General features: G+C 43.2%; 1 protein-coding gene across 2 annotated transcripts; it reads left to right on the top strand.

The window, feature by feature from the left end:
• The first annotated feature begins 312 nt into the window (after positions 1 to 312).
• Positions 313 to 26314, top strand: LOC112229050 (fucolectin-6). 2 transcript variants are annotated; one of them, XM_042311278.1, is made up of 7 exons: positions 354 to 417; positions 5017 to 5203; positions 5793 to 5869; positions 19121 to 19415; positions 19737 to 19891; positions 23156 to 23438; positions 24025 to 26314. In XM_042311278.1, the coding sequence occupies exons 3-7, from the start codon at positions 5794 to 5796 to the stop codon at positions 24194 to 24196; spliced, it is 981 nt and encodes a 326-aa protein (XP_042167212.1). In that variant the 5' UTR covers positions 354 to 417; positions 5017 to 5203; position 5793; the 3' UTR covers positions 24197 to 26314. The 2 variants fall into 2 exon arrangements, with proteins under 2 accessions (XP_024250709.1, XP_042167212.1); XM_024394941.2 differs by lacking the exon at positions 5017 to 5203 and having other exon boundaries at positions 313 to 417.
• The last annotated feature ends 1321 nt before the right edge of the window (positions 26315 to 27635 follow it).

Here is a 27635-nt window from a genome sequence, read left to right as displayed (position 1 = left end):
ACATTCAGTGTATCAGTTGTCAGGATGTCTATAATGGTCCCAAAGAAACGTCACTAGGATGTTGAAAAGGATCCTGTCCGTCAGTGGTTAGATTCCAGCATTTTACAGAAGTATCTGTTGTGTTGTGTTCCCTCCACGAATGCCCGGTCATGATACAAGCAGCCCTGTTGATGATTAACTGGAGATGGTTGAGATCTGTCTTATCTCACTGATTTGGGGCTGGAAGTCAAACTATGGCACAGTAGTGCAGGTGACTAGTTATCATGGTATGGTAAATTGTTAGGAGGATGTCCTTGGAGACGAGGGGGGTGGGCAGGGTCATTGACTTTGTGACTGGTGTATAAATGAATCAGTCAGATTCAGTTGTCTACAGAGCTTTTACCTACATCAGCATCAACAGTGACCTTGTTTTTTAAGGTAAGAGGATATTACAATCTAATACTATTTGGAATTGTCTTCGATTACGTTATATGTTCTGCCTTACACAACCACACATTAACTGTTGATTTACATAACAGTTATTTCATAATAATAATGTCTTAATTCAGCAGTGGGTTGAATTCAGATGGGCGTGATGTTCCCATAATCCAGTCCTTTACTTAAATGTATGCTCCTGTGTTTGCAAGGAGGCTGTGATTGCAAAGAGACAGCAAGCTGGACTGTATTTTATACTGAAAGACTTGTATTCTATTTTTAAAAAGTAGCAAGGTCACGAAAGGATAATGCTAAGAGTAACGCAGCACCTCTCATTGTTCTCTCTGCTAATACTATACTCTCTTGAATTACGTTCCTTATTAAGTAGAAATTGTGCAGAAATGTAAAAGACTGTTATAATAAAATAAGTGCCCTTTAAAGATTGCATGGAAAATTCAATATATGAATAAATGATTTCTAAGCAGTCTAAAATCAGCATTTTGACATGTCCTTTTTCTGAGGAAGATTTTAACCTCAAAATGTTCCAGTTTTCGCTATCATTGTAAAGCCCTTGTTACTTTGTTGCTTTGACAATATCATTTCCGAAGACTATTATTAATTTCACGAGAATAATGATTAATTTACGTTTGACTCTCATTTTCAGGGTCAACCCTGTTAAGGGAACTGAACTTTCAAATCAAATCAAATCAAATTTTATTAGTCACACGCGCCGAATACAACAGGTGTAGTAGACCTTACAGTGAAACGCTCACTTACGAGCCCCTAACCGACAGAGCAGTTTAAAAAAATCCGGATAAGAATAAGAGATAAAAGTAACAAGTAATTAAAGAGGAGCAGTAAAACATATATATAAACATATAACATATATACAGGGGGGTGGCGGTACAGAGTTAATGTACGGGGGCACCGGTTAGTTGAGGTAGTATGTACATGTAGGTAGAGTTAAGTGACTATGAATAGATGACAAAAAGAGAATGGCAGTGGTGTGTAGGGGGGGGTAATGTGGATAGTCTGGGTAGACATTTGACTAGATGTTCAGGAGTCTTATGGCTTGGGGGTAGAAGCTGTATAGATGCCTCTTGGACCTAGACTTGGCGCTACGGTACTGCTTGCCGTGTGGTAGCAGAGAGAACAGTCTATGGCGAGGTTTGCTGGAGTCTTTGACAATTTTCAGGGCCTTCCTCTGACACCGCCTGGTATAGAGGTCCTGGATGGCAGGAAGCTTGGCCCCAGTGATGTACTGGGCCGTTCGCACTACCCTCTGTAGTGCCTTGTGGTCGGAGACTGAGCAGTTGCCATACCAGGCAACCAGTCAGGAAGCTCTCGGTGGTGCAGCTGTAGAACCTTTTGAGGATCTGAGGAGACATGCCAAATCTGTTCAGTCTCCTGAGGGGGAATAGGTTCTGTCGTGCCCGCTTCACGACTGTCATGGTGTGCTTGGACCATGTTAGTTTGTTGGTGATGTGGACACCAAGGAACTCCAAGCTCTCCAAGATCTCAACCTGCTCCACTGCAGCCCTGTCGATGAGAATGACGGCGTGCTCTGTACTCTTATTCCTGAAGTCCACAATCAACTCCTTTGTCTTGATCATGTTGAGGGAGAGGTTGTTGTCCTGGCACCACACGGCCAGGTCTCTGACCTCCCTATGGGCTGTCTCATTGTTGTCGGTGATCAGGCCTACCACTGTTGTGTCATCAGCAAATTTAATGTTGGTGTTGGAGTCGTGCCTGGCTGTGCAGTCATGAGTGAACAGGGAGTACAGGAGGGGGCTGAGCATGCACCCCTGAGGGGCTCCAGTGTTAAGGATCAGCATGGCGGATGTGTTGTTACCTACCCTTACCAACTGGGGGCGGCCCTTCAGGAAGTCCAGGATCCAGTTGCAGAGAGAGGTGTTTAGTCCCAGGGTCCTTAGCTTATTGATGAGCTTTGAGGGCACTATGTTGTTGAACGCTGGCTGTAGTCAATGAATAGCATTCTCATATAGGTGTTCCTTTTGTCCAGGTGGGAAAGGGCAGTGTGGAGTGCAATAGAGACTGCATCATTTGTGGATCTGTTGGGGCGGTACGCAAATTGGAGTGGGACTAGGGTTTCTGCGATGATGGTTTTGATGTGAGCCATGACCAGCCTTTCAAAGCACTTCACAGATGTGAGTGCTACGGGTCGGTAGTCATTTAGGCAGGTTATCTTAGTGTTCTTGGGCACAGGCACTATGGTGGTCTGCTTAAAACATGTTGGTATTACAGACTCGGACAGGGAGAGGTTGAAAATATCAGTGAAGACACTTGCTAGTTTTTAGTTTATTTTTATTTTTCCGTTATTTTACCAGGTAAGTTGACTGAGAACACGTTCTCATTTACAGCAACGACCTGGGGAATAGTTATAGGCGAGAGGAAGGGGATGACTGAGCCAATTGTAAGCTGGGAATGATTAGGTGACCATGATGGTATGAGGGACAGCTTGGGAATTTAGCCAGGACACCGGGGTTAACACCCCTACTCTTACGATAAGTGCCATGGGATCTTTAATGACCTCAGAGAGTCAGGACACCCGTTTAACATCCCATACAAAAGACGGCACCCTACACAGGGCAGTGTCCCCAATCACCACCCTGGGGCATTGGGATTATTATGTTTTTAGACCAGAGGAAAGAGTACCTCCTACTGGCCCTCCAACACCACTTCCAGCAGCATCTGGTATCCTATCCAGGGACTGACCAGGTCCAACCCTGCTTAGCAACAGAAGCAAGCCAGCAGTGGGATGCAGGGTGGTATGCTGCTGGCCAACCAGTTGGTCAGCACATGCTCGCAGTACATGTCCTGGTATTCCGTCTGGCTCTGCGGCCTGAATGTTGACATGTCTAAAGGTCTTACTCACATTGGCTGCAGAGAGCGTGATCACACAGTCTTCCGGTACAGCTGGTGCTCTCATGCATGTTTCAGTGTTATTTGCCTCGAAGCGAGCATAGAAGTAGTTTAGCTTGTCCGGTAGGCTTGTGTCACTGGGCAGCTCTCGGCTGTGCTCCCCTTAGTAGTCTGTAATGGTTTGCAGGCCCTGCCACATCCGACGAGCGTCAGAGCCGGTGTAGCACAACTCGATCTTAGTCCTGTATTGACCCTTTGCCTGTTTGATAGTTCGTCGGTGGGCATAGCGGGATTTCTTATAAGCTTCCGGGTTAGAGTCCCACTCCTTGAAAGTGGCAGCTCTAGTCTTTAGCTCAGTGCGGATGCTGCCTGTAATCCATGGTTTCTGGTTTGGGTATGTACATACGCTCACTGTGGGGACGACATCATCAATGCACTTATTGATGAAGACAATGACAGATGCCATTGTAGGAATCCCGGAACATACTCGAGGCTGTGCTAGCAAAACAGTCCTGTAGCTTAGCATCTGCTTCATCTGACCACTTTTTATTGATCTAGTCGCTGGTGCTTCCTGCTTTAATTTGTGCTTGTAAGCAGGAATCAGGAGGATAGAATTATGGTCAGATTTGACAAATGGAGGGCGACGGAGAGCTTTGTATCCGTCTCTGTGTGTGGAGTATATGTGGTCCAGAGTTATTTTCCCTCTGGTTGCACATTTAACATGTTGATAGAAATGAGGTAAAACTGATTTAAGTTGCAGTGGTCTAAGGCACTGCATCGCAGTGCTAGCTGTGTCACCAGAGACTCTGGGTTCGAGCCCAGGCTCTGTCGCAGCCGGCCACGACCGGGAGGTCCATGGGGTGACGTACAATTGGCCTTGCATCGTCCGGGTTAGGGAGGGTTTGGCCGGTAGGGATATCCTTGTCTCATCGCGCACTAGTGACTCCTGTGGCGGGCCGGGCGCAGTGCACGCTGACCAGGTCGCTAGGTGCAAGGTGTTTCCTCCGACACATTGGTGCGGATGGCTTCTGGGTTGGATGAGTGCTGTGTTAAGAAGCAGTGCGGCTTGGTTGGGTTGTGTTTCGGAGGACGCATAGCTCTCGACCTTTGTCTCTCCCGAGCCCGTACGGGAGTTGTAGCGATGAGACAAGACAGTTAACTACTGACAATTGGATACTACGAAATTGGGAAGAAAAAGGAGGTTAAACATTTTTTTAAATTAAACATTAAACATTGTTTAAAAAAATTTTACATTTAAAAAAAGATTTACTTTTCCCTGCATTAAAGTCCCCGGCGCCGTTTCTGGGTGAGCGTTTTCTTGTTTGCTTATGGCAGAATACAGCTCATTCAATGTTATCTTGGTGCCAGCTTCTGACTGTGGTTGTATGTAAACAGCTACAAAGAATATAGATGAGAACTCTCTCGGTAGGTAATGTAGTCTGCAGCTTATCATGAGAAATTCTACCTCAGGTGAGCAATGGCTCAAGACTTCCTTAGATATCATGTACCAGCTGTTGTTTACAAAAATACACAGACCGCCGCCCCTTGCCTTACCAGACGACGCTGTTCTTTCCTGCCGGTACATCGCATAACCAGCCAGCTGTACGTCGGTATTGTAGTCATTCAGCCACGACTCCGTGAAGCATAAGATGTTACAGGTTTTAATGTCCCGTTGGTAGTTTAATCTTCCCAATAACTCGCCCATTTTATTGTCCAAAGATTGCATGTTTGCAAGCAGAATTGAGGGGAGTGGGGGTTTATGCGATCGCCTCCCACTCCTCAGAAGGCAGCCCGCCCTCCGGCCTCTCTTTCTCCGCCTCCTCTTCACGCAGATCACTGGGGTCGGGGCCTGTTCCCGAGGGAGCCGTATATCATGAAAGAAAAAAAAGGATCCTGCTAGTCCGTGGTGAGTAATCGCAGTCCTGATATCTAGAAGTTATTTTCGGTCAAAAGAGAGGGGAGCGGCTACATTATGTACAAAAATAGTCAAACAATAAGTTACAAACAACACAGATAAACAAACAAAAAACAATCAGTTGGGGGCACGTAAAACATCTGCCTTCTGCTCCGGCGCCATTTCGTTTTAATATGGTGATTACTTTTTATTAATAAAAACATGGCGGAAAACTGAGAGGGTTGAGCAAAACACATCAGCCCTGTTACACATAGATGACAGGCTAGAAATGTAAAAATATTATATACATTTTGAAGTTGAACATTTGCTCTTTATAACAGTGTTAAAATGAGTTTAAAAGAACAGTAAAACATTTTTTAAATGACACTACCCAAAATGCACCCTCTTCGTGTTTATTGTTCTTCTTACGAAGTGAGTAAAACAATATTTGAAATGTTTTTCTTTGTTCATATGAGCTGAATTGATAAAAATATAATTGTGATTAAATTTCAGCCGAACAGATTGTTTCAGTGTTTGTGCCAATGTTTCTGTGGACTGGTTCCTATCAGACCTGTTGACTTGCTCTGGGCTCTTCCTCCAGGATGATGAGATCGACCACGATGTTCCTCTTGTTGACTCTCCTGGGACTGGCATGCTCTATTGGCCCTACAGTCCCAAGTAATCACATTTTTATTCCCTTTCCTCCTGTTAACTAGATAGATACAGAGCTGGTCTCAGAGCATTTCATATTATTCTGTACATAAATCAGAGACACTCCATTTAGTATGATATGTTATGTTTGGTATGTTTGCATAAGACACAGTTATGTATCGCAAAAACAAAAGTAGGGTGGTTGGTTGTGGTGGATGGATGGGTGTACAACATGAACGTCTAACAAGCCAAAGCTTGCGCGTTCAAATCTCTTAATGGACAACTCTAGCATTTTAGCTAATTAGCAACTTTTCAACATACTACTTTTTAGCAACTTTGCAAATACTTGGCACATTAGCTAACCCTTCTCCAAACCCTAACCTTTTAGCTAACCCATCCCGTAACCCTAACCCTTTAACCTAACTCCTAAACTTTACCCTTAACCCTAACCCCTAGTCTAGCTAATGTCAGCGAGCTAGCTAATGTTAGCCACCTAGCTAGAATTTGAAAACGTAATATATGTTTTGCAAATTCGTAACATATCATACATTTTGCAAATTCGTAGCATATCACATACATTTATCAAATTTGTAACATATAATACGTTTTGCAAATTCGTAACATCTCACATACATTTATCAAATTTGTAACATATAATACGTTTTGCAAATTCGTAACATCTCACATACATTTATCAAATTTGTAACATATAATACGTTTTGCAAATTTGTAACGTATTGTACGTTTTGCAAATCCGTAACATATAATACGAATTGTAACATATCATATGAAATGGGTGATGGACATCCACAAATGAATACATACCATACGTAACATATCATACGTAACGTAACATATCATACTAAACTAATTGTCACGAATTTACATACAGAATAATACGAAATGCTCTGAGATTATGTTGAGATATTATACCCTTTAGATTAACAGGGCTAGATCTCTTACTATGAAAAGTGAGGCTATATTATATGTCAATGTATTTATGACACCAACAGGCAAATTTACAGTGCCTTCGGAAAGTATTCAGACCCCTTGACGTTTTCCACATTTGTTACATTACAGCCTCGTTCTAAAATTGATTAAATTCATCTACACACAATACCCCATAATGACAAAGCAAAAACAGGGTTTTAGACATTTGTGCAAATGTTTTAAACTTAAAAAACTGAAATATTACAATTACATAAGTATTCAGACCGTTTACTCTGTACTTTGTTGAAGCACATTTGGCACTTGTACAGTACAAGTTTGGCACACCTATATTTGGGGAGTTTCTCCCATTCTTCTCTGCAGATCCTCTCAAGCTCTGTCAGGTTGGATGGGGAGCGTCGGTGCACACCGAAGCAACTCCTGTATTGTCTTGGCTGTGTGCTTAGGGTCCTTGTCCTGAAGTGAACCTTCACCCCAGTCTGAGGGCCTGAGCGCTCTGGAGCAGGTTTTCATCAATGATCTCTCTGTACTTCGCTCCGTTCATCTTTTCCTCGATCCTGAGTGGTCTTCCAGTCCCTGCCTCTGAAAAACATCCCCACACTGTCTGTGTGGACCATTTCAGTTTGTTGTTGATGTGTACACCGAGGAACTTAAAACATTCCACTTTCTCCACTGCTGCCCCTTCGATGTGGATAGGGGGGGGTGCTCCCTCTGCTGTTTCCTGAAGTCCATGATCATCTCCTTTGTTTTGTTGACAATGAGGAAGAGGTTGTTTTCCTGACACCACACTCCGAGTGCCCTCACCTCCTCCCTGTAGGTTGTCTCGTCGTTATTGGGAATCAAGCCCATTACTGTTGTGTGATCTGCAAACTTGATGATTGAGTTGGAGGCATGCATGGCCACGCAGTCGTGGGTGAACAGGGAGTACATGAGGCGGCTGAGCACACACCCTTGTGGGGAACCAGTGTTGATGGTCAGCGAGGTGGAGATGTTGTTTTCTACCTTCACCACCTAGAGGTGCCCCGTCAGAAAGTCCCGGACCAAATTGCATAGGGCGGGGTTGAGGGCCAGGGCCTTCAGCTTGATGATGAGCTTGGAGGGTACTATGGTGTTGAATGCTGAGCTGTAGTCAATGAACAGCATTCTTACATAGGTATAACTTCTTGTCCAGATGGGATAGGGCAGTGTGATGGCGATTGCATCGTCTGTGGACCTGTTAGGGCGGTATGCAAACTGAAGTAGGTCTAAGGTGGCCGCTAAGGTGGAGGTGATATGATCCTTGACTAGTCTCTCAAAGCACTTCATGATGACAGAAGTGAGTGCTACGGGGCGGTAGTCATTTAGTTCACTTATCTTTGCCTTCTTTGGTACAGGAACAATGGTGGCAATCTTGAAGCATGTGGGGACAGCAGACTGGGAAAGGGAGCGATTGAATATGTCCGTAAACACACCCTCAGCTGGTCTGCGCATGCTCTGAGGACGCGGCCAGGGATGCCGTCTGGGCCAGCAGCCTTGGAAGAGATGCCACAGATCGGGCTGCCTTTTGAGAATCCGTAGGCGAGCGAGTGAACTCCCACTGCCATCAATTCTACTTGTGGCTGTCATTTTCAATATACCGGCAGAACAGAGAAGCTATGTCTTGTAAGACGGGGGGTGGGGGTGTGCGTATTTTTTTCAATAACAGCTGGTGAGTGATGTCTAATATTAAAGAAGTCTCGAGGTATTGCTCACCTGAGGTAGAGTACCATATGATAAGCAGTAGACCCCACTATCTACCAAGAGAGTTCTCAACTATGTTTTTCTTATCCGCCTATTTACCACCACGGACCGATGCTGGCACTAAGACCGCACTCAACCAACTCTATAAGGCCTTAAGCAACAAGAAAATGCTCATCCAGAAGCGGTGCTCTTAGTGGCCGGGGACTTTAATGCAGGCAAACTTAAATCAGTTTTACCAAATTTTTACCAGCATGTCACATGTGCAACCAGAGGAAAAAAAACTCTAGACCACCTTTACTCCACACTTAGATGTATACAAAGCTCTCCCCCACGCTCCATTTGGCAAATCTGACCGTAATTCTATCCTCCTGATTCCTGCTTACAAGCAAAAACTAAAGCAGGAAGCACCATAGACTCGCTCAATACGGAAGTGGTCAGATGACACGAATGCTACACTACAGGACTGTTTTGCTAGCACAGACTGGAATATGTTCCGGGATTCATCCAATGGCATTGAGGAGTATACCACCTCAGTCATCGGCTTCATCAATAAGTGCATCGACGACGTCGTCCCCACAGTGACCGTGCGTACATATCCCAACCAGAAGTCGTCGATTACATCAACATCCGCATTGGGCAAAAGTCTAGAGCGGCCACGTTTAAGGAGCGGGACATCTAAATCCCGCTATGGCCTTAGACGAACCATCACACAAGCAAAGCATCAATACTGGATTAAGATTGAATCCTACTACACCGGCTCTGACACTCGTCGGACGTGACAGGGCTTGTGAGTGACTACAAAGGGAAACCCAGACGAGAGCCGCCCAGTGATGCGAGCCTACCAGATGAGCGAAATGCCTTTTACGCTCACTTCGAGGTATGCAACACTGAAGCACCAGCTGTTCTGGATGACTGTGTGGTAACGCTCTCGGTAGCCGATGTGAGCAAGACCTTTAAACAGGTCAACATTCACAAAGCCGCGGGGCCAGATGGATTACCAGGACATGTACTCAAAGCATGCACGGACCAACTGGCAAGTGTATTCACTGACATTTTCAACCTCTCCCTGACTGAGTCTGTAATACCTACATGTTTCAAGCCGACCACCATAGTCCCTTACCGCCCCGTAGCACTCACGTCGGTTGCCATTAAGTGCTTTGAAAGGCTTGTCATGGCTCACATCTACAGCATCCTCAGATACTCTAGACCCACTCCAATTCGCATACCGCACCAACAGATCCACAGATGATGCAATCTCAATCGCACTCCTCAATACACTTTCCCACCTGGACAAAAGGAACACCTATGTGAGAATGCTGGTCATTGACTAGAGCTCAGCGTTCAACACCATAGTGCCCACAAAGCTTATCACTAAGCTAAGGACCCTGGGACTAAACACCTCTGCAAACTGGATCCTGGACTCCCTGACAGGCCAACCCCAGGTAGTAAGTGTAGGCAACAACACATCTGCCACACTGATCCTCAACACTGGGGCCCCTCAGGGGTGTGTACTTAGTCCCCTCCTGTAATCTCTGTTCACCCACGACTGCGTGGCCAAACACGACTCCAACACCATCATTAAGTTTGCTAACAACCCAACAGTGTTAGGCCTGACCACCGACAACGATGTGACAGCCTACAGGGAGGAGGTCCGAGAACTGGCTGTGTGGTGCCAGGACAGCAACCTCTCCCTCAATGTGAGCAAGACGAAGGAGCTGATCATGGACCACAGGAAAAGGTGGGCCGAACAGGCCCCCATTATCATTAACGGGGCTGTAGTGAAGCGGGTCGAGAGATTCAAGTTCCTTGGTGTCCACATCACCAATGATCTATCATGGTCCAAACACACTAACACAGTCGTGACAAAACCTTTTCTCCCTCAAGAGACTGAAAAGATTTGGCATGGGTCCCCAGATCCTCAAAAAGTTCCACAGCTGCACCATCGAGAGCATCTCGCCTGGTATGGCAACTGCTCACCATCTGACCGTAAGGCGCTACAGAGGGTAATGCGTACGGCCCAGTGTATCACTGGGGCCAAGCTTCCTGCAATTCAGGACCTATATAATAGGCAGTGTCAGAGGAAAGCCCATAAAATTATCAGAGACTCCAGTCACCCAAGTCATAGACTGTGGTACCGGAGCACCAAGTCTAGGACCAAAAGGATCCTTAACAGCTTCTACCCTCAAGCCATAAGACTGCTGAACAACTAATCAAATGGCCTACACTGCTGCTACTCGCTGTTTATTATCTGTGAACAGTCACTTCACCCCTACTGACATGTTCAAAAGACCTCAATGAAATGTATCATACAGCCCTTTTTACATCAGCCAATGTCACAAAGTGCTATACAGAAACCCAGCCTAAAACCACAAACAGCAAGCAATGCAGATGTAGAAGACCTCTAAACTGTACCCCCGCACACTGACTCGGTAGCGGTACCACCTGCATATAGCCTTGTTATTGTTATATTATTGTGTTACTTTTATTATTTTTAACTTTAGTTTATTTGGTAAATATTTTCTTAACTCTTCTTGAATTGCACTGTTTGTTAAGGGGTTGTAAGTAAGAATTTCATGGTAAGGTCTACACTTGTATTCGGCGCATGTAACAAATAAAGTTTGATTTGATTTTCTGGGCGCTGGGGTCTTGCTGTATCCTGGGGGGAACAAAACTGAGCTCCCTCCATTACCTCTAGGACTGCTCACGACTATACGGGAGTAACCTCTCTTCCCCCAGTCCCCTTCCCCATGTGCATCTCTTCTGGTAACTTTATGGGACTCGTCCAGCTGGTGAGCCCCTTGATTACCCTTGATTACTCTTACTCCAATCAGCCCCTTGATTACTCACAAAGCACAATCAGCACCAATTAGTCCTGGCCGGTGAGCCCGTCAAGACCTGGCACGTCCAGCAGAGGGAGTTGTCACCAGTTCATGACAATTCTCCCCTTTGTGGCTGACCTGCTTGTACGCCACAACAAACAACATTTCCTAAATACAGGACGGCAGCCTTTTTTTGGTACAGTCCAGCTTTGATTTCAACGTCCATGGACATAGATTTTTGGTCTGGTCCAGACTAAATCTAAACCAATCATAGATTACTGTTTGGTTCAGATTTTGTCCAGTCTGGACCAGCCTTGCCTTGGTCCAAACATAGACGTCTATAAACTACATATTTTCAACTTTAATTTAGAACTAAAAATGAACCTGATTTCATTGTCCGGAAAATACATATTTCCACCTTTCATTCAGAACCAAAAATTTTACCTAACTACAATGTCTGGAAAATATGTATGTTATGTTATTTTGATTACTGGGACAATTTTAGTTTTGAGTTGCTGCAATATTGAATTCAAGAGTTGTAAAGGCCCAGTGCACTACTTTGTGAAAAAAATACATCTTTATATATTTTTTATTCAGATGTTTTAGGGGCTGCTGAAGCACCCTCAGGACCCCTACTTCCCGCGGCTATGTACAACAGCCTACATTCAATATTAATTATATCTAGTTATCCAGATAAAAAAAGATGTCCTGAGGAAAAATGGTAAGGGACCAACAGGGACCAACAGGGTGCTGGGTACAGTGGGTACAGTATGCCCATGCTGCCCCATGCTGGGGTTGCCAACTTCAGAAACAGCAGACTCCAACTTCCGGCGCCGACAGTGATGGCCGCCTCGCTTCGCGTTCCAAGGAAACTATGCAGTTTTTTGTTTTTTTACGTGTTATTTCTTACATTGGTACCCCAGGTCATCTTAGGTTTCATTACATACAGTCGAGAAGAACTACTGAATATAAGAGCAGCATCAACTCACCATCAGTACGACCAAGAATATGACTTTCGCGAAGCGGATCCTGTGTTCTGCCTTTCACCCAGGACAACGGAATGGATCCCAGCCAGCGACCCAAACAAACGACTTTGAAAAAGAGGGAAACGAGGGAAACGAAGCGGTCTTCTGGTCAGACTCCAGAGACGGGCACATCGTGCACCACTCCCTAGCATACTTCTCGCCAATGTCCAGTCTCTTGACAACAAGGTTGATGAAATCCGAGCAAGGGTAGCATTCCAGAGGGACATCAGAGACTGCAACGTTCTTTGCTTCACGGAAACATGGCTCACTGGAGAGACGCTATCGGAGTCGGTGCAGCCAGCTGGTTTCTCCACGCATCGCGCCGACAGAAACAAACATCTTTCTGGTAAGAAGAGGGGCGGGGGCGTATGCTTCATGGTTAACGAGACGTGGTGTGGTCACAACAACATACAGGAACTCAAGTCCTTCTGTTCACCTGATTTAGAATTCCTCACAATCAAATGTCGACCGCATTATCTACCAAGGGAATTCTCTTCCATTATAATCACAGCCGTATATATTCCCCCCCAAGCAGACACATCGATGGCTCTGAACGAACTTTATTTGACTCTTTGCAAACTGGAATCCATATATCCTGAGGCTGCATTCATTGTAGCTGGGGATTTTAACAAGGCTAATCTGAAAACAAGACTCCCCAAATTGTATCAGCATATCGATTGCGCAACCAGGGCTGGAAAAACCTTGGATCATTGCTATTCTAACTTCCGCGACGCATATAAGGCCCTGCTCCGCTCTCCTTTCAGAAAAGCTGACCACGACTCCATTTTGTTGCTCCCTGCGTACAGACAGAAACTAAAACAAGAAGGTCCCGCACTGAGGTCTGTTCAACGCTGGTCCGACAAATCTGATTCCACACTCCAAGACTGCTTCCATCACGTGACCTGGGATATGTTTCGTATTGCATCAAACAACAACATTGACGAATACGCTGATTCGGTGAACGAGTTCATTAGAACGTGCGTTGAAGATGTCATTCCCATAGCAACGATTAAAACATTCCCAAACCAGAAACCGTGGATTGATGGCAGCATTCGCGTGAAACTGAAAGCGCGAACCACTGCTTTTAATCAGGGCAAGGTGACCGGAAACATGACCGAATACAAACAGTGTAGCTATTCCCTCCGCAAGGCAATCAAACAAGCTAAGCGTCAGTATAGAGACAAAGTAGAATCTCAATTCAACGGCTCAGACACAAGAGGTATGTGGCAGGGTCTACAGTCAATCACGGATTACAAAAAGAAAACCAGCCCCGTCACGGACCAGGATGTCTTGCTCCCAGGCAGACTAAATAACTTTTTTGCCCGCTTTGAGGACAATACAGTGCCACTGACACGGCCAGCAACCAGAACATGCAGACTCTCTTTCACTGCAGCCGACGTGAGGAAAACATTTAAACGTGTTAACCCTCGCAAGGCTGCAGGCCCAGACGGCATCCCCAGCTGCGCCCTCAGAGCATGCGCAGACCAGCTGGCTGGCGTGTTTACGGACATATTCAATCAATCCCTATCTCAGTCTGTTGTTCCCACATGCTTCAAGAGGGCCACCATTGTTCCTGTTCCCAAGAAAGCTAAGGTAACTTGAGCTAAACGACTACCGCCCTGTAGCACTCACTTCCGTCATCATGAAGTGCTTTGAGAGACTAGTCAAGGACCATATCACCTCCACCCTACCTGACACCCTAGACCCACTCCAATTTGCTTACCGCCCAAATAGGTCCACAGACGATGCAATCTCAACCACACTGCACACTGCCCTAACCCATCTGGACAAGAGGAATACCTATGTGAGAATGCTGTTCATCGACTACAGCTCAGCATTTAACACCATAGTACCCTCCAAACTCGTCTTCAAGCTCGAGACCCTGGGTCTCGACCCCGCCCTGTGCAACTGGGTACTGGACTTCCTGGCGGGCCGCCCCCAGGTGGTGAGGGTAGGCAACAACATCTCCACCCCGCTGATCCTCAACACTGGGGCCCCACAAGGGTGCGTTCTGAGCCCTCTCCTGTACTCCCTGTTCACCCATGACTGAGTGGCCAAGCACGCCTCCAACTCAATCATCAAGTTTGCGGACGACACAACAGTGGTAGGCTTGATTACCAACAATGACGAGACGGCCTACAGGGAGGAGGTGAGGGCCCTCGGAGTGTGGTGTCAGGAAAATAACCTCACACTCAACGTCAACAAAACTAAAGAGATGATTGTGGACTTCAGGAAACAGCAGAGGGAACACCCCCTATCCACATCGATGTAACAGTAGTGGAGAGGGTAGTAAGTTTTAAGTTCCTCGGCCTACACATCACAGACAAACTGAATTGGTCCACCCACACAGACAGCATCGTGAAGAAGGCGCAGCAGCGCCTCTTCAACCTCAGGAGGCTGAAGAAATTCGGCTTGTCACCAAAAGCACTCACAAACTTCTACAGATGCACAATCGAGAGCATCCTGGCAGGCTGTATCACCGCCTGGTACGGCAACTGCTCCGCCCACAACCGTAAGGCTCTCCAGAGGGTAATGAGGTCTGCACAACGCATCACCGGGGGCAAACTACCTGCCCTCCAGGACACCTACACCACCCGATGTCACAGGAAGGCCATAAAGATAATCAAGGACAACAACCACCCGAGCCACTGCCTGTTCACCCCGCTATCATCCAGAAGGCGAGGTCAGTACAGGTGCATCAAAGCTGGGACCGAGAGACTGAAAAACAGCTTCTATCTCAAAGCCATCAGACTGTTAAACAGCCACCACTAACACTGAGTGGCTGCTGCCAACACACTGACTCAACTCCAGCCACTTTAATAATGGGAATTGATGGGAAATTATGTAAAATATATCACTAGCCACATTAAACAATGCTACCTAATATAATGTTTACATACCCTACATTATTCATCTCATATGTATACGTATATACTGTACTCTATATCATCTACTGCATCTTTATGTAATACATGTATCACTAGCCACTTTAACTATGCCACTTTGTTTACATACCATCTACTGTATCTTGCCTATGCCGCTCTGTACCATCACTCATTCATATATCTTTATGTACATATTCTTTATCCCCTTACACTTGTGTCTATAAGGTAGTAGTTTAGGAATTGTTAGCTAGATTACTTGTTGGTTATTACTGCATTGTCGGAACTAGAAGCACAAGCATTTCGCTACACTCGCATTAACATCTGCTCACCATGTGTATGTGACAAATAAAATTTGATTTGATTTGATTTGATTTGAAGGCAGTACGCTTGGCCAAAACCTGGTCATCAAGTTACTCTGCTTTCATTGTCAAAACTCCTGAAAGATGCTTGGTTGTTCTAGTCCACATGCTCTTCTTTTAATATGCAGAAAGTAGGTATCCAACCTTCCAGTTCTGGAACATTGTTATTGAATTTGAAAGACTGTGCACACAGAACTAGACATTTTGGTCTTTATGTTGAAACATAAGATGCCTTGGCACCCTGGTTCTTTGCTCTGGACAGAATAAACTACGCTAGGTGGATTCCTATTCACATCCGAGACATTAAAGCTACCAGCTAACATCAGAAAAAAATTCTCTGACTTCTGGGTCCTGCCAAAAACACCATAAAAAGATCTAATGCATGCCAGTTGACCAAGCCCATGAACAGAACAATTAGCTGGTAAAAAAAGGAACAGGGGAGACATTGGTCTGACAGACATGGATGGTAGCAGGACCTGGGCCATTTTAAAACAAAATCTTCAACACAAGCAAAGTTCATCACCTCAGCAAACATTCAAAAGACAAGTAACCAGCTGTGCAACACAAGCATAGGGATTCAATTCCTAGATACATGTCCAGACCTTCTGGTTTTGGATAAGCACAAATTATATCATTTCTACTACAATTGCTCAGAGAAAAAAGAATGTTTTTTTCTCTCAAAAGTAGGGGTCAAAATTATTGACAACCCTAAAGATTCTTAGAAATAAAGTTTAGAATTTGGTCCTACATTCCGAGCACACAATGACTACATCAAGCTTGTAACAATACAAACGTTGGATGCATGTGCAGTTTGTTTTGGTTGTGTTTCAGATTATTTTGTGGCCAATAAAAATTCATTGGTAAATCCATTGTGTCATTTTGGAGTCTCTTTTCATGCAAATAAGAATAGAATACATTTCTAAACACTTCTACATTCATGTGGATGCTGCCATTTTGGTCACATTTGCTCCTAAATATTTTGCTTTGTGACCTGCCATTTTATTTTGCATTCTGCACCCAGCTGCCCACTGCACTGAGGATAGGTAACACGGTCACCACCGATAAATCCATGATTATCGAAAACTTCAATAAGCATTTCTCAACGGCTGGCCATGCCTTCCGCCTGGCTACTCCAACCTCGGCCAACAGCTCCGCCCCCCCGGCAGCTCCTCGCCCAAGCCTCTCCAGGTTCTCCTTTACCCAAATCCAGATAGCAGATGTTCTGAAAGAGCTGCAAAACCTGGACCCGTACAAATCAGCTGGGCTTGACAATCTCGACCCCCTATTTCTGAAACTATCCGCCGCCATTGTCGCAACCCCTATTACCAGCCTGTTCAACCTCTCTTTCATATCGTCTGAGATCCCCAAGGATTGGAAAGCTGCCGCAGTCATCCCCCTCTTCAAAGGGGGAGACACCCTGGACCCAAACTGTTACCTATATCCATCCTACCCTGCCTATCTAAGGTCTTCGAAAGCCAAGTCAACAAACAGGTCACTGACCATCTCGAATCCCACCGTACCTTCTCCGCTGTGCAATCTGGTTTCCGAGCCGGTCACGGGTGCACCTCAGCCACGCTCAAGGTACTAAACGATATCATAACCGCCATCGATAAAAGACAGTACTGTGCAGCCGTCTTCATCGACCTGGCCAAGGCGTTCGACTCTGTCAATCACCATATTCTTATCGGCAGACTCAGTAGCCTCGGTTTTTCGGATGACTGCCTTGCCTGGTTCACCAATTACTTTGCAGACAGAGTTCAGTGTGTCAAATCGGAGGGCATACTGTCCGGTCCTCTGGCAGTCTCTATGGGGGTGCCACAGGGTTCAATTCTCGGGCCGACTCTTTTCTCTGTATATATCAATGATGTTGCTCTTGCTGCGGGCGATTCCCTGATCCACCTCTACGCAGACGACACCCTTCTATATACTTTCGGCCCGTCATTGGACACTGTGCTATCTAACCTCCAAACAAGCTTCAATGCCATACAACACTCCTTCCGTGGCCTCCAACTGCTCTTAAACGCTAGTAAAACCAAATGCATGCTTTTCAACCGATCGCTGCCTGCACCCGCATGCCCGACTAGCATCACCACCCTGGATGGTTCCGACCTTGAATATGTGGACATCTATAAGTACCTAGGTGTCTGGCTAGACTGCAAACTCTCCTTCCAGACTCATATCAAACATCTCCAATCGAAAATCAAATCAAGAGTCGGCTTTCTATTCCACAACAAAGCCTCCTTCACTCACGCCGCCAAGCTTACCCTAGTAAAACTGACTATCCTACCGATCCTCGACTTTGGCGATGTCATCTACAAAATGGCTTCCAACACTGTACTCAGCAAACTGGATGCAGTCTATCACATTGCCATCCGTTTTGTCACTAAAGCACCTTATACCACCCACCACTGCGACTTGTATGCTCTGGTCGGCTGGCCCTCGCTACATATTCGTCGCCAGACCCACTGGCTCCAGGTCATCTACAAGTCCATGCTAGGTAAAGCTCCGCCTTATCTCAGTTCACTGGTCACGATGGCAACACCCATCCGTAGCACGCGCTCCAGCAGGTGTATCTCACTGATCATCCCTAAAGCCAACACCTCATTTGGCCGCCTTTCGTTCCAGTACTCTGCTGCCTGTGACTGGAACGAATTGCAAAAATCGCTGAAGTTGGAGACTTTTATCTCCCTCACCAACTTCAAACATCAGCTATCTGAGCAGCTAACCGATCGCTGCAGCTGTACATAGTCTATTGGTAAATAGCCCACCCATTTTCACCTACCTCATCCCCATACTGTTTTTATTTATTTACTTTTCTGCTCTTTTGCACACCAATATCTCTACCTGTACATGACCATCTGATCTTTTATCACTCCAGTGTTAATCTGCAAAATTGTAATTATTAGCCTACCTCCTCATGCCTTTTGCACACATTGTATATAGACTCCCCCTTTGTTTTCTACTGTGTTATTGACTTGTTAATTGTTTATTCCATGTGTAACTCTGTGTTGTCTGCTCACACTGCTATGCTTTATCTTGGCCAGGTCGCAGTTGCAAATGAGAACTTGTTCTCAACTAGCCTACCTGGTTAAATAAAGGTGAAATAAAAAAATAAAAAAATAAAATAAATAGGAAAATAATCACCCAGATAAAAACCGTAATTATTAGGCTTCAATGTTCTGATGTTTTCAAGTGACCTGAGAAATAAGTGAGCACAAATTCATTACTGTCATGGTTGAACCATTACTACAGTGAAAACGGATTGTTTCTAGCACAAACAGATAAAACATATATGACTCATATTACCGAGCATACTGTCGGGCATTTGTTTACACCTTGTTCAGTCATGTAACCTCATTAGCTAGTTAGCTAACAATCTGGTTACTAAATTAACAGTATATACAAACATTTGTTTTTTTTTGCTAAAGAGGACTATCAGCAGATTAGAACACATGTTTATTCTGTTTTGACTGCATCTTTAAATTGTTCCTCTATACTCACTCAATGATGTGTTTCCCTGCAGGAAATCTTGCCTTGCGTGGAAAAGCAACACAGTCAGACCTCATCGAGAACCTATGGCACGGTTGGAGTCATGCCTCTAATGCCATTGATGGGAACCGCGATTCACATTTCCATCATGGGTCCTGCACTGCCACTGACGAATCAACTAACCCCTGGTGGAGAGTGGACCTGCTTGATACCTACATAGTCACCTCCATCACCGTCACCAACAGAGGGGATGCTTTTCCTGAGAGGCTTAACGGGGCTGAGATACGAATAGGAAATTCTTTAGTGGACAATGGCATTCATAACCCTCTGTGAGTCAAGATACTGTGGTTTTTGAAATTGTATTTACAATGTGTTGTTACTGTTTATGTCCATGAAGAACTCAATTAGAGTGACCAGAATATACATAGTGGACATACTGTACATAAAAACCCATGCAGGCAGGACAGATAGAAACAAGCAATGCTGGTGAAAAGTTTCAACCCTACTCATAGGTTACCACCAGACCACAGGCACAGTTATAGATATCAGCATATCATCTCCCGTGCCTTGTTACTTTAGTTTAAATCAAGTTAGATAGCATATGATGCAGTATCTTGACAGTGGTCAGTAAAACCCATTTCTCTCTCCAGGGTTAAAACAATTCCCTCTGTTCCAGCCGGCAGTTCTCTCACCCTTGCTTTTGACCCAAGTTTCGAAGGACGTTATGTGATTGTGGTTCTACCAGGCCAGCATAAACTTCTGACACTCTGTGAAGTGGAGGTTTACGGATACCTTGCCCCAACTGGTCAGAACTTATATTCATATATTTTATATATACTGTACCAACAGTGGCGGTTCTAGCTTGTATGGTTCCCTGGGCGAACCTTCCCTTCAGCGCACCTTAACTGTCATTTTTATTCAGACATTTGGAACAACACAAATACATAATCATACAATTTAAAACTGTATAAATATTAAACTATTTACAAAAATAAGACTCAATAATATCAAAAAGAGGCAACAAAGACAAATATAAACAAATTGTAGTATATAAATAAATAAAAAGATAATCAAATTATTACACTATTACCCTATTGCTAACAAAAAACACACAAATAAAACTAAATTGCACAAATCCTTTATCACACAAATATACAAATATAATTATATACTTATAAAGAAGAGAACCTGATTATTACACTTTTGCACTTCAAACAAGAAACACACTAACTAAATTGCACAACTGCCATCTAAACCCTGACCTTTCTTGCCTTCCTTGATGCAAAGTCATTAATTACATCCTCATAAGAAATCTGCCCAACAATTGCATGGTTAATAATGATGACATGAAGGCCACTAAGGTGTTCCTGTGGCATGGTGGACCTCAAGTAGGAGTTGATGAGCTTCTGCTTTGAAAAGATCCTCTCTGCTTCAACTACGGTCACTGGAAGAGTAAGACAAAATATGAGAGCAGTCCAAAAATGTGGATACATTTCTGAGAGCTCCCTTTCGTGTATAAATATCAGCAACTTAAACAGGGTCATGGTCTTCGATGGGAAGTCAGGCAAGTTCTTCAGTTCCTGTGCAAGCTCTCTGCCATCCAAGTCTGAGTGTTTGTTATAGTGCAGTGTCATACTAAGGGCCTCACATTGCTATGTCAACTCCTCATTTGAGAGACTTTGGAAGGATGACAGCACTCCAAACTTCTCTCCCACATTTTCTAATGTGGAAAATCTTTCCTGAAGGACTGAGGTTCCAGCATCAACAACAACACTGAAAAATGTCACCACCAGCTTCTTCAGGGCATCACTCAAAGGCTCATCAAATGATTTGTATGAAAAGTGCCGCTTTATGGACCTCAGCCTTTTTTGTTGTAGAACAGCCATACCCTCGCAAATATCCATTCATACCCTCGCAAATATCCTTGGCTGACGTTTGTGCAGTCATAAAGCCTGTTGCCCTGCAGTTGCTGAGACCTCTGTCTTTCTGAGAAGAATGACTGCAACATCCACATGCATACTGGGATCAGCTTGCTCACATGTTGGATCTGTCTCAAGATGTCATACCACACCACTGTACAGATGCTGAAGCGGTATGATCCCAGCTCCTCTGACAAGGACTGGGCCTCAATCTTTATCATAGGGTCTTTGGTTGGATCCCTCAACTAAATCAGTGCCTCTCTCACCGCTGCTGCCTGATACCTCAGTGGCTCAACACGTATGATAACAATTGCCTAAGATATTCAATATGCTACAAACAGAGTGTGTGACTCTCTTTATTATTTTTTAGAGCTTATAGTTTATTCGCCGTTAGTCAGCACCTCTACATACAATCATTTCTCTGGGTGTTCGCCAGCTCATGACACACCTACTCATTCCAGGGTTTTTCTTTATTTGTACTATTTTCTACATTATTCTGTAGAATAATAGAGAAGACATCAAAACTATGAAACAACATATGGAATCATGTAGTAACCAAAAGGTGTTAAATAAAAATAGATTTTATATTTGGTATTCTTCAAAGTAGCAACTGTTTGCCTTGATGACAGCTTTGCACACTCTTGGCATTCTCTCAACCAGCTTCATGAGGTAGTCACCAGGTGTGCCTTGCTAAAAGTTCTTTTGTGGAATTTCTTTCCTTCTTAATGCGTTTGAGCCGATCAGTTGTGTTGTGACAAGGTAGGGGTGGTATACAGAAGATAGCCCTATTTGCTTAAATACCAAGTCCATATTATGGCAATAACAGCTCAAATAAGTAAAGAGAAACGACAATCCATCATTACTTTTAAGACATGAAGGTCAGTCAATACGGAAAATGTTTTTTCAAGGGGAGTCACAAAAACCATCAAGCGCTATGATGAAACTGGCTCTCATGAGGACCGCTACAGGAAAGGAAGACCCAGAGTTAACTCTGTTGCAGAGGATAAGTTAATTAGAATTACCTCAGAAATTGCAGCCTAATTAAATGCTTCACAGAGTTCAAGTAACAGACACATCTCAACATCAACTGTTCAGAGGAGACTGAGTGAATCAGGCCTTCATGGTCGAATTGCTGCAAAGAAACCACTACTAAAGGACACCAATAACAAGAAGAGATTTGCTTGGCCAAGAAACACGAGCAATGGACATTAGACCGGTGGAATTCTGTCCTTTGGTCTGATGAGTCCAAATGTGAGATTTTTGGTTCCAACCGCTGTGTGAGACGCATAGTAGGTGAACGGATGATCTCTGCATGTGTAGTTCCCACCGTGAAGCATGGAGGAGGAGGTGTGATGGTGTGGGGGTGCTTTTCTGGTGACACTGTCTGTGATTTATTTAGAATTCAAGGCACACTTAACCAGCATGTCTACCACAGCATTCTGCAGCGATACGCCATCCCATCTGGTTTGCTCTTGTGGGACTATCATTTGTTTTTCAACAGGACAATGACCCAAAAACACACCTCCAGGCTGTGTGAGGGCTATTTGACCAAGAAGGAAAGTGACGGAGTGCTGCATGAGATGACCTGGCCTCCACAATCACCCGACCTAGACCCAATTGAGATGGTTTGAGATGAGTTGGACCACAGAGTGAAGGAAAAGCAGATATCAAGTGGTCAGCATATGTGGGAACTCCTTCAAGACGGGAAAATAATTCCAGGTGACTACGTCATGTAGCTGGTGGAGAGAATGCAAAGCTGTCATCAAGGCAAAAGGTGGCTACTTTGAAGAATCTAAAATCTAAAATATATTTTGATTTATTTAACACTTTTTTGGTTACTACATGATTCCATATGTGTTATTTCATAGTTTGATGTCTTCACTATTATTCTACAATGTAGAAAATAGTAAAAAATTAAGAAAAACCCTTGAATGAGTAGGTGTGTCCAAACTTTTGACTAGTAGTGTGTATATATATATGTATATATAGATTATGAACAGTGTGTTATGAGTACAACTTTTGTTATATTCTCTGTAATGGTAGTCTAAACATTAATCTCTACGATTACAGTGCATGAATATGCTTACACAAGTTCCAACAATTGTTTGTTAAGATGATAGTTAATGCGCATTATGCTCTATTTTGTGCAGGAGATAATGTGGCTCTATATGGAAAGGCCACCCAGTCGTCTTTGAATGAGTTTGGCATTCCAGGGAACGCTATTGACGGGAATCGCAACGCTATTTGGATAGGAGGGTCCTGCACCCACACTCTACAGGACATCAACGCCTGGTGGAGGGTGGACCTTCTGAAGACCTACAAAGTGTTCTCCATCATCATCACCAACACAGTCGACGGTGTTCCCAGCAGACTCAATGGAGCTGAGATTCGCATTGGAGATTCCCTGAAAGACAACGGCATCAATAATCCTAGGTGAATTACTGTAGGAGAGTTGAGGTCCTTTTTATACGTTTTAAAGATTAGTTGAAGCAAGAAAACAATGGAAAACCAACCTAACCTATCAGAAAGCTAGGTGGAGCTATGACCATATTAGTACATTTATCCTGCCTACTTTACTTACCGGGTACCTTAAAGGGGTAATCTGCATTTGGTACATCCATTTTTGGACTTTTAAATTAACGATTTTATACCAATTGATTCTTGAAGTATGTAGCTCATAAATACCTCATGCACTTAGTTCAACATTCATCAGAACCCAAAATATAAACTTGTTTTACTCCAATATTTGAAACAGTGTAGATTGAAATAAATACTGTGTTGTCTCAAAACATTGTTAAAACTATCCTTTTGATATCATGGTTGGTCAGTCCTTGCATCCATAGGAATTTGAAAGAGGTCACATGAATGCAGCCTCATCCCTCAGCTTTTTACCAAAACAATGGCGGGGTGGACGCTTTTTTATTGTTTGAACTGCAGACGGGCGGCTAGAGATAGTGGCTAGATATCAATTTGAAATTGATCAGAAGTTGCTATAGTTTGTTTCTGTTTGATCCTGCAGGTGTGCTGTGATCTCCTCTATCCCAGCTGGCAATTCAAGCACCTTCCAGTGTCCGGGCATGGAGGGTCGATATGTCATCGTGGTCATTCCAGGGAGGAAGGAGTACCTGACCTTGTGTGAGGTGGAGGTGTACGGATCACCCCTGGATGGGACTGGGCCTACATGTAACTAAATCAGATCATTAATTCTTAACAGCACCCTGCAATGTTTGGGGAATGTATTGTCTTACGAAAACAATTCAACTTTTTAGTATACTATCACTATTCTGTAAGTTCGTCTTGCACACTGTTTTTGGATGTTTGGGTATAAATTGACGATCACTTTTTGTAACACTTTTTAAGAACAACGTTCATGAATTATTATGTAGCCTAATTATTGGTTAGACAGTTCATACCATGAAATGCATGTAATGCTGTAAAGTAATGCTATTATGTTAGAATGAATGGTCCCGCTTTAAATGACGTTCAGATTATAAAGGCTTCATAAAGCCAAAATTATGACTTTTTTGTTGTTAAGTAGTGATGATGACAAATACTTTACTCAGTAAGGTCACTGCTATAGAATTCTATAGTCACTCCCACTATGCCCAATTTTGAATGGTTGATATCCCAGGCGTCAATGTGCTGTGTGAGCAATAGCCTGAGAACAACATTACACCAAGAAACCCTTACCTTGATGAAAGTCCCCAATCTAAAGAAATTGAAAGTGTCTTTCTTCTGGAACCAAGTTACATGTTCCTCAGTACACAAACATGAAAACAACAAAAACGAGCCATACCACACAGTGCTGGGCCCTGTCAAATCTTTGACACATTCACCCATTTCCCCGCTGAAAGATCAGCCACAGAATGTGGCCACCATTGTAACATGTTGTAATCAAGCCCTGGTCTTTAGTATGGGAACAGAAGAGGAATATCTGGTGCGGTAGTCTCAGGTTGGGCTACTCCAAATCATCTTGGTTCTGACACATAAACGCAAGCATTGCAGGTCCATCAACCCATTTAATACCTCTCACACCCTACTGTAACCTGTGGATCATGAGAGAAACTTAATAAATCAGCGGAATGTTAATCACCTACTTATTAACACTTCGTGTAGTGTCCAGCAATACTTTGTTTGAAATGAGACACCTTCGCATGACGCTGTACTTAATTTAAAGTCCGTCAACTTTGGTCATTTATGACACATGCATAATGGCTTATATCACATGACGCTGTACTTAATTTAAAGTCCGTCAACTTTGGTCATTTATGACACATGCATAATGGCTTATATCACATGACGCTGTACTTAATTTAAAGTCCGTCAACTTTGGTCATTCCTAACACATGCATAATGGCTTATATCATATGATGCTGTACTTAATATAAGGTCAGACACCTTTGGTCATTCCTAACACATGCATAAATGCCTTATACCATATGATGCTGTACTTAATATAAGGTCAGACACCTTTGGTCATTCCTAACACATGCATAAATGCCTTATATCATATGATGCTGTACTTAATATAAGGTCAGACACCTTTGGTCATTCCTAACACATGCATAATGGCTTATATCATATGATGCTGTACTTAATATAAGGTCAGACACCTTTGGTCATTCCTAACACATGCATAAATGCCTTATACCATATGATGCTGTACTTAATATAAGGTCAGACACCTTTGGTCATTCCTAACACATGCATAAATGCCTTATATCATATGATGCTGTACTTAATATAAGGTCAGACACCTTTGGTCATTCCTAACACATGCATAAATGCCTTATATCATATGATGCTGTACTTAATATAAGGTCAGACACCTTTGGTCATTCCTAACACATGCATAAATGCCTTATATCATATGATGCTGTACTTAATATAAGGTCAGACACCTTTGGTCATTCCTAACACATGCATAAATGCCTTATATCATATGATGCTGTACTTAATATAAGGTCAGACACCTTTGGTCATTCCTAACACATGCATAAATGCCTTATATCATATGATGCTGTACTTAATATAAGGTCAGACACCTTTGGTCATTCCTAACACATGCATAAATGCCTTATATCATATGATGCTGTACTTAATATAAGGTCAGACACCTTTGGTCATTCCTAACACATGCATAAATGCCTTATATCATATGATGCTGTACTTAATATAAGGTCAGACACCTTTGGTCATTCCTAACACATGCATAATGCCTTAATGATGTTAACACAACTGTATTAACACTTAGGGAATTGGCATTAAATGATAAAACAAGAAAACATTAAAGAAATGTTTAAACCATACAGTACATTTATTTTATTTGTACATTTTTAAAACAATACAAATACATGACATTTCAAACAGTCCAGCAGTGCAGTTACATTGACCATTACACAGGGCTGTGAATAGTCCAGCTTGTCCCTGAGCTGGCAGGAAAACGGTTCTTGGGTGTTACTGGGTGTTGGTTCCAACCTAAATGAACAACAAAGTTAGCAGGTCTGTTAGGAAAGGTTGTTTGTCACACCATCTAGATAAGGGCATTTCTGTGCTGCACAAGAAACTCTAAACGGGAAGATGGGAAACTCCATTAAATTCGTATTGTTACAATACAGCTATGAGACATGTATGTGTGTAGGGGATATATATGTATTTAGCTGAGCCTGCTAGCTAACAACATTTTGTCTAGCTAGTAATTGCTGTGAAGTCACCGAAATGATTTGAAATAATGATTGAGGTAGCTACAGTATGTAATCTAACTCAACACTTAACTACTACCAACACATTTAAATCACAATAAATAAAGGTGAACTTACTTGTTTTTGGATTTGAGAACTCATCACATCATCTGTGTCTCATCAGCAACACTAAAAAAGTACTTCCGTGTCACAGAATTTTGGAAATGTTCCAAATAAAGTCCCCCATGTAATAGCAGAAAAGTCTCAAAAACCATTCATGATATATGAAAAATAATTGTCTAAACATTAAACATAGATTTTTAAGTGACATTTGCATTACATTTGGGTTTTAAAAAATGTTCCAAGGTCAAATAAATGCTCCCAATGCAAATCACCATATATAGAATACATATTGGCTTAGAGCAATAACTATTCTGGGTGCAGCAGTACAAGTATTGCAGGGAATACTCAATAGGGTCTGTAGAATGAATGTACAGTGGGGAGAACAAGTATTTGATACACTGCCGATTTTGCAGGTTTTCCTACTTACAAAGCATGTAGAGGTCTGTAATTTTTTATCAAAGGTACACTTCAACTGTGAGAGATGGAATCTAAAACAAAAATCCAGAAAATCACATTGTATGATTTTTAAGTAATTAATTTGCATCTTATTGCATGACATAATTATTTGATACATCAGAAAACTGTATATATGGTGTCATTTCATGGGGCTCAAAATAATACGGAATGTGGCCGGCCTTTTACTCCACTCATTCCATTGGCGGCCAGATCACATCATGTGTGCTTACTGCACTACAGAAAGCCTGCTAACAAAACAAAAGTGCAGAGCATGCTCACTGAATTAAAGAGCAACTACACTTACAAATATATGTTTCTTAGATTTTTCACAGACCTCAAAAGTCTGATGTGGTTTAAGAATTGTTGTGAA

This window comes from Oncorhynchus tshawytscha, linkage group LG03 (assembly GCF_018296145.1).
Source record: "Oncorhynchus tshawytscha isolate Ot180627B linkage group LG03, Otsh_v2.0, whole genome shotgun sequence".
NCBI lineage: Eukaryota > Metazoa > Chordata > Actinopteri > Salmoniformes > Salmonidae > Oncorhynchus > Oncorhynchus tshawytscha.
The sequence above is the reverse complement of the archived record's forward strand: the minus strand, read 5'-3'. Positions and strand labels throughout refer to the sequence as shown.

Bases quoted from the DNA above. Each gene is read 5' to 3' on its own strand.
- LOC112229050 (XM_024394941.2), top strand. From the start codon at position 5,794: ATGATGAGATCGACCACGATGTTCCTCTTGTTGACTCTCCTGGGACTG. The intron at 19,892-23,155 runs GTCAGAACTTAT...TATTTTGTGCAG, and splicing joins CGGATACCTTGCCCCAACTG to GAGATAATGTGGCTCTATAT. The intron at 23,439-24,024 runs GTGAATTACTGT...TTGATCCTGCAG, and splicing joins AACGGCATCAATAATCCTAG to GTGTGCTGTGATCTCCTCTA.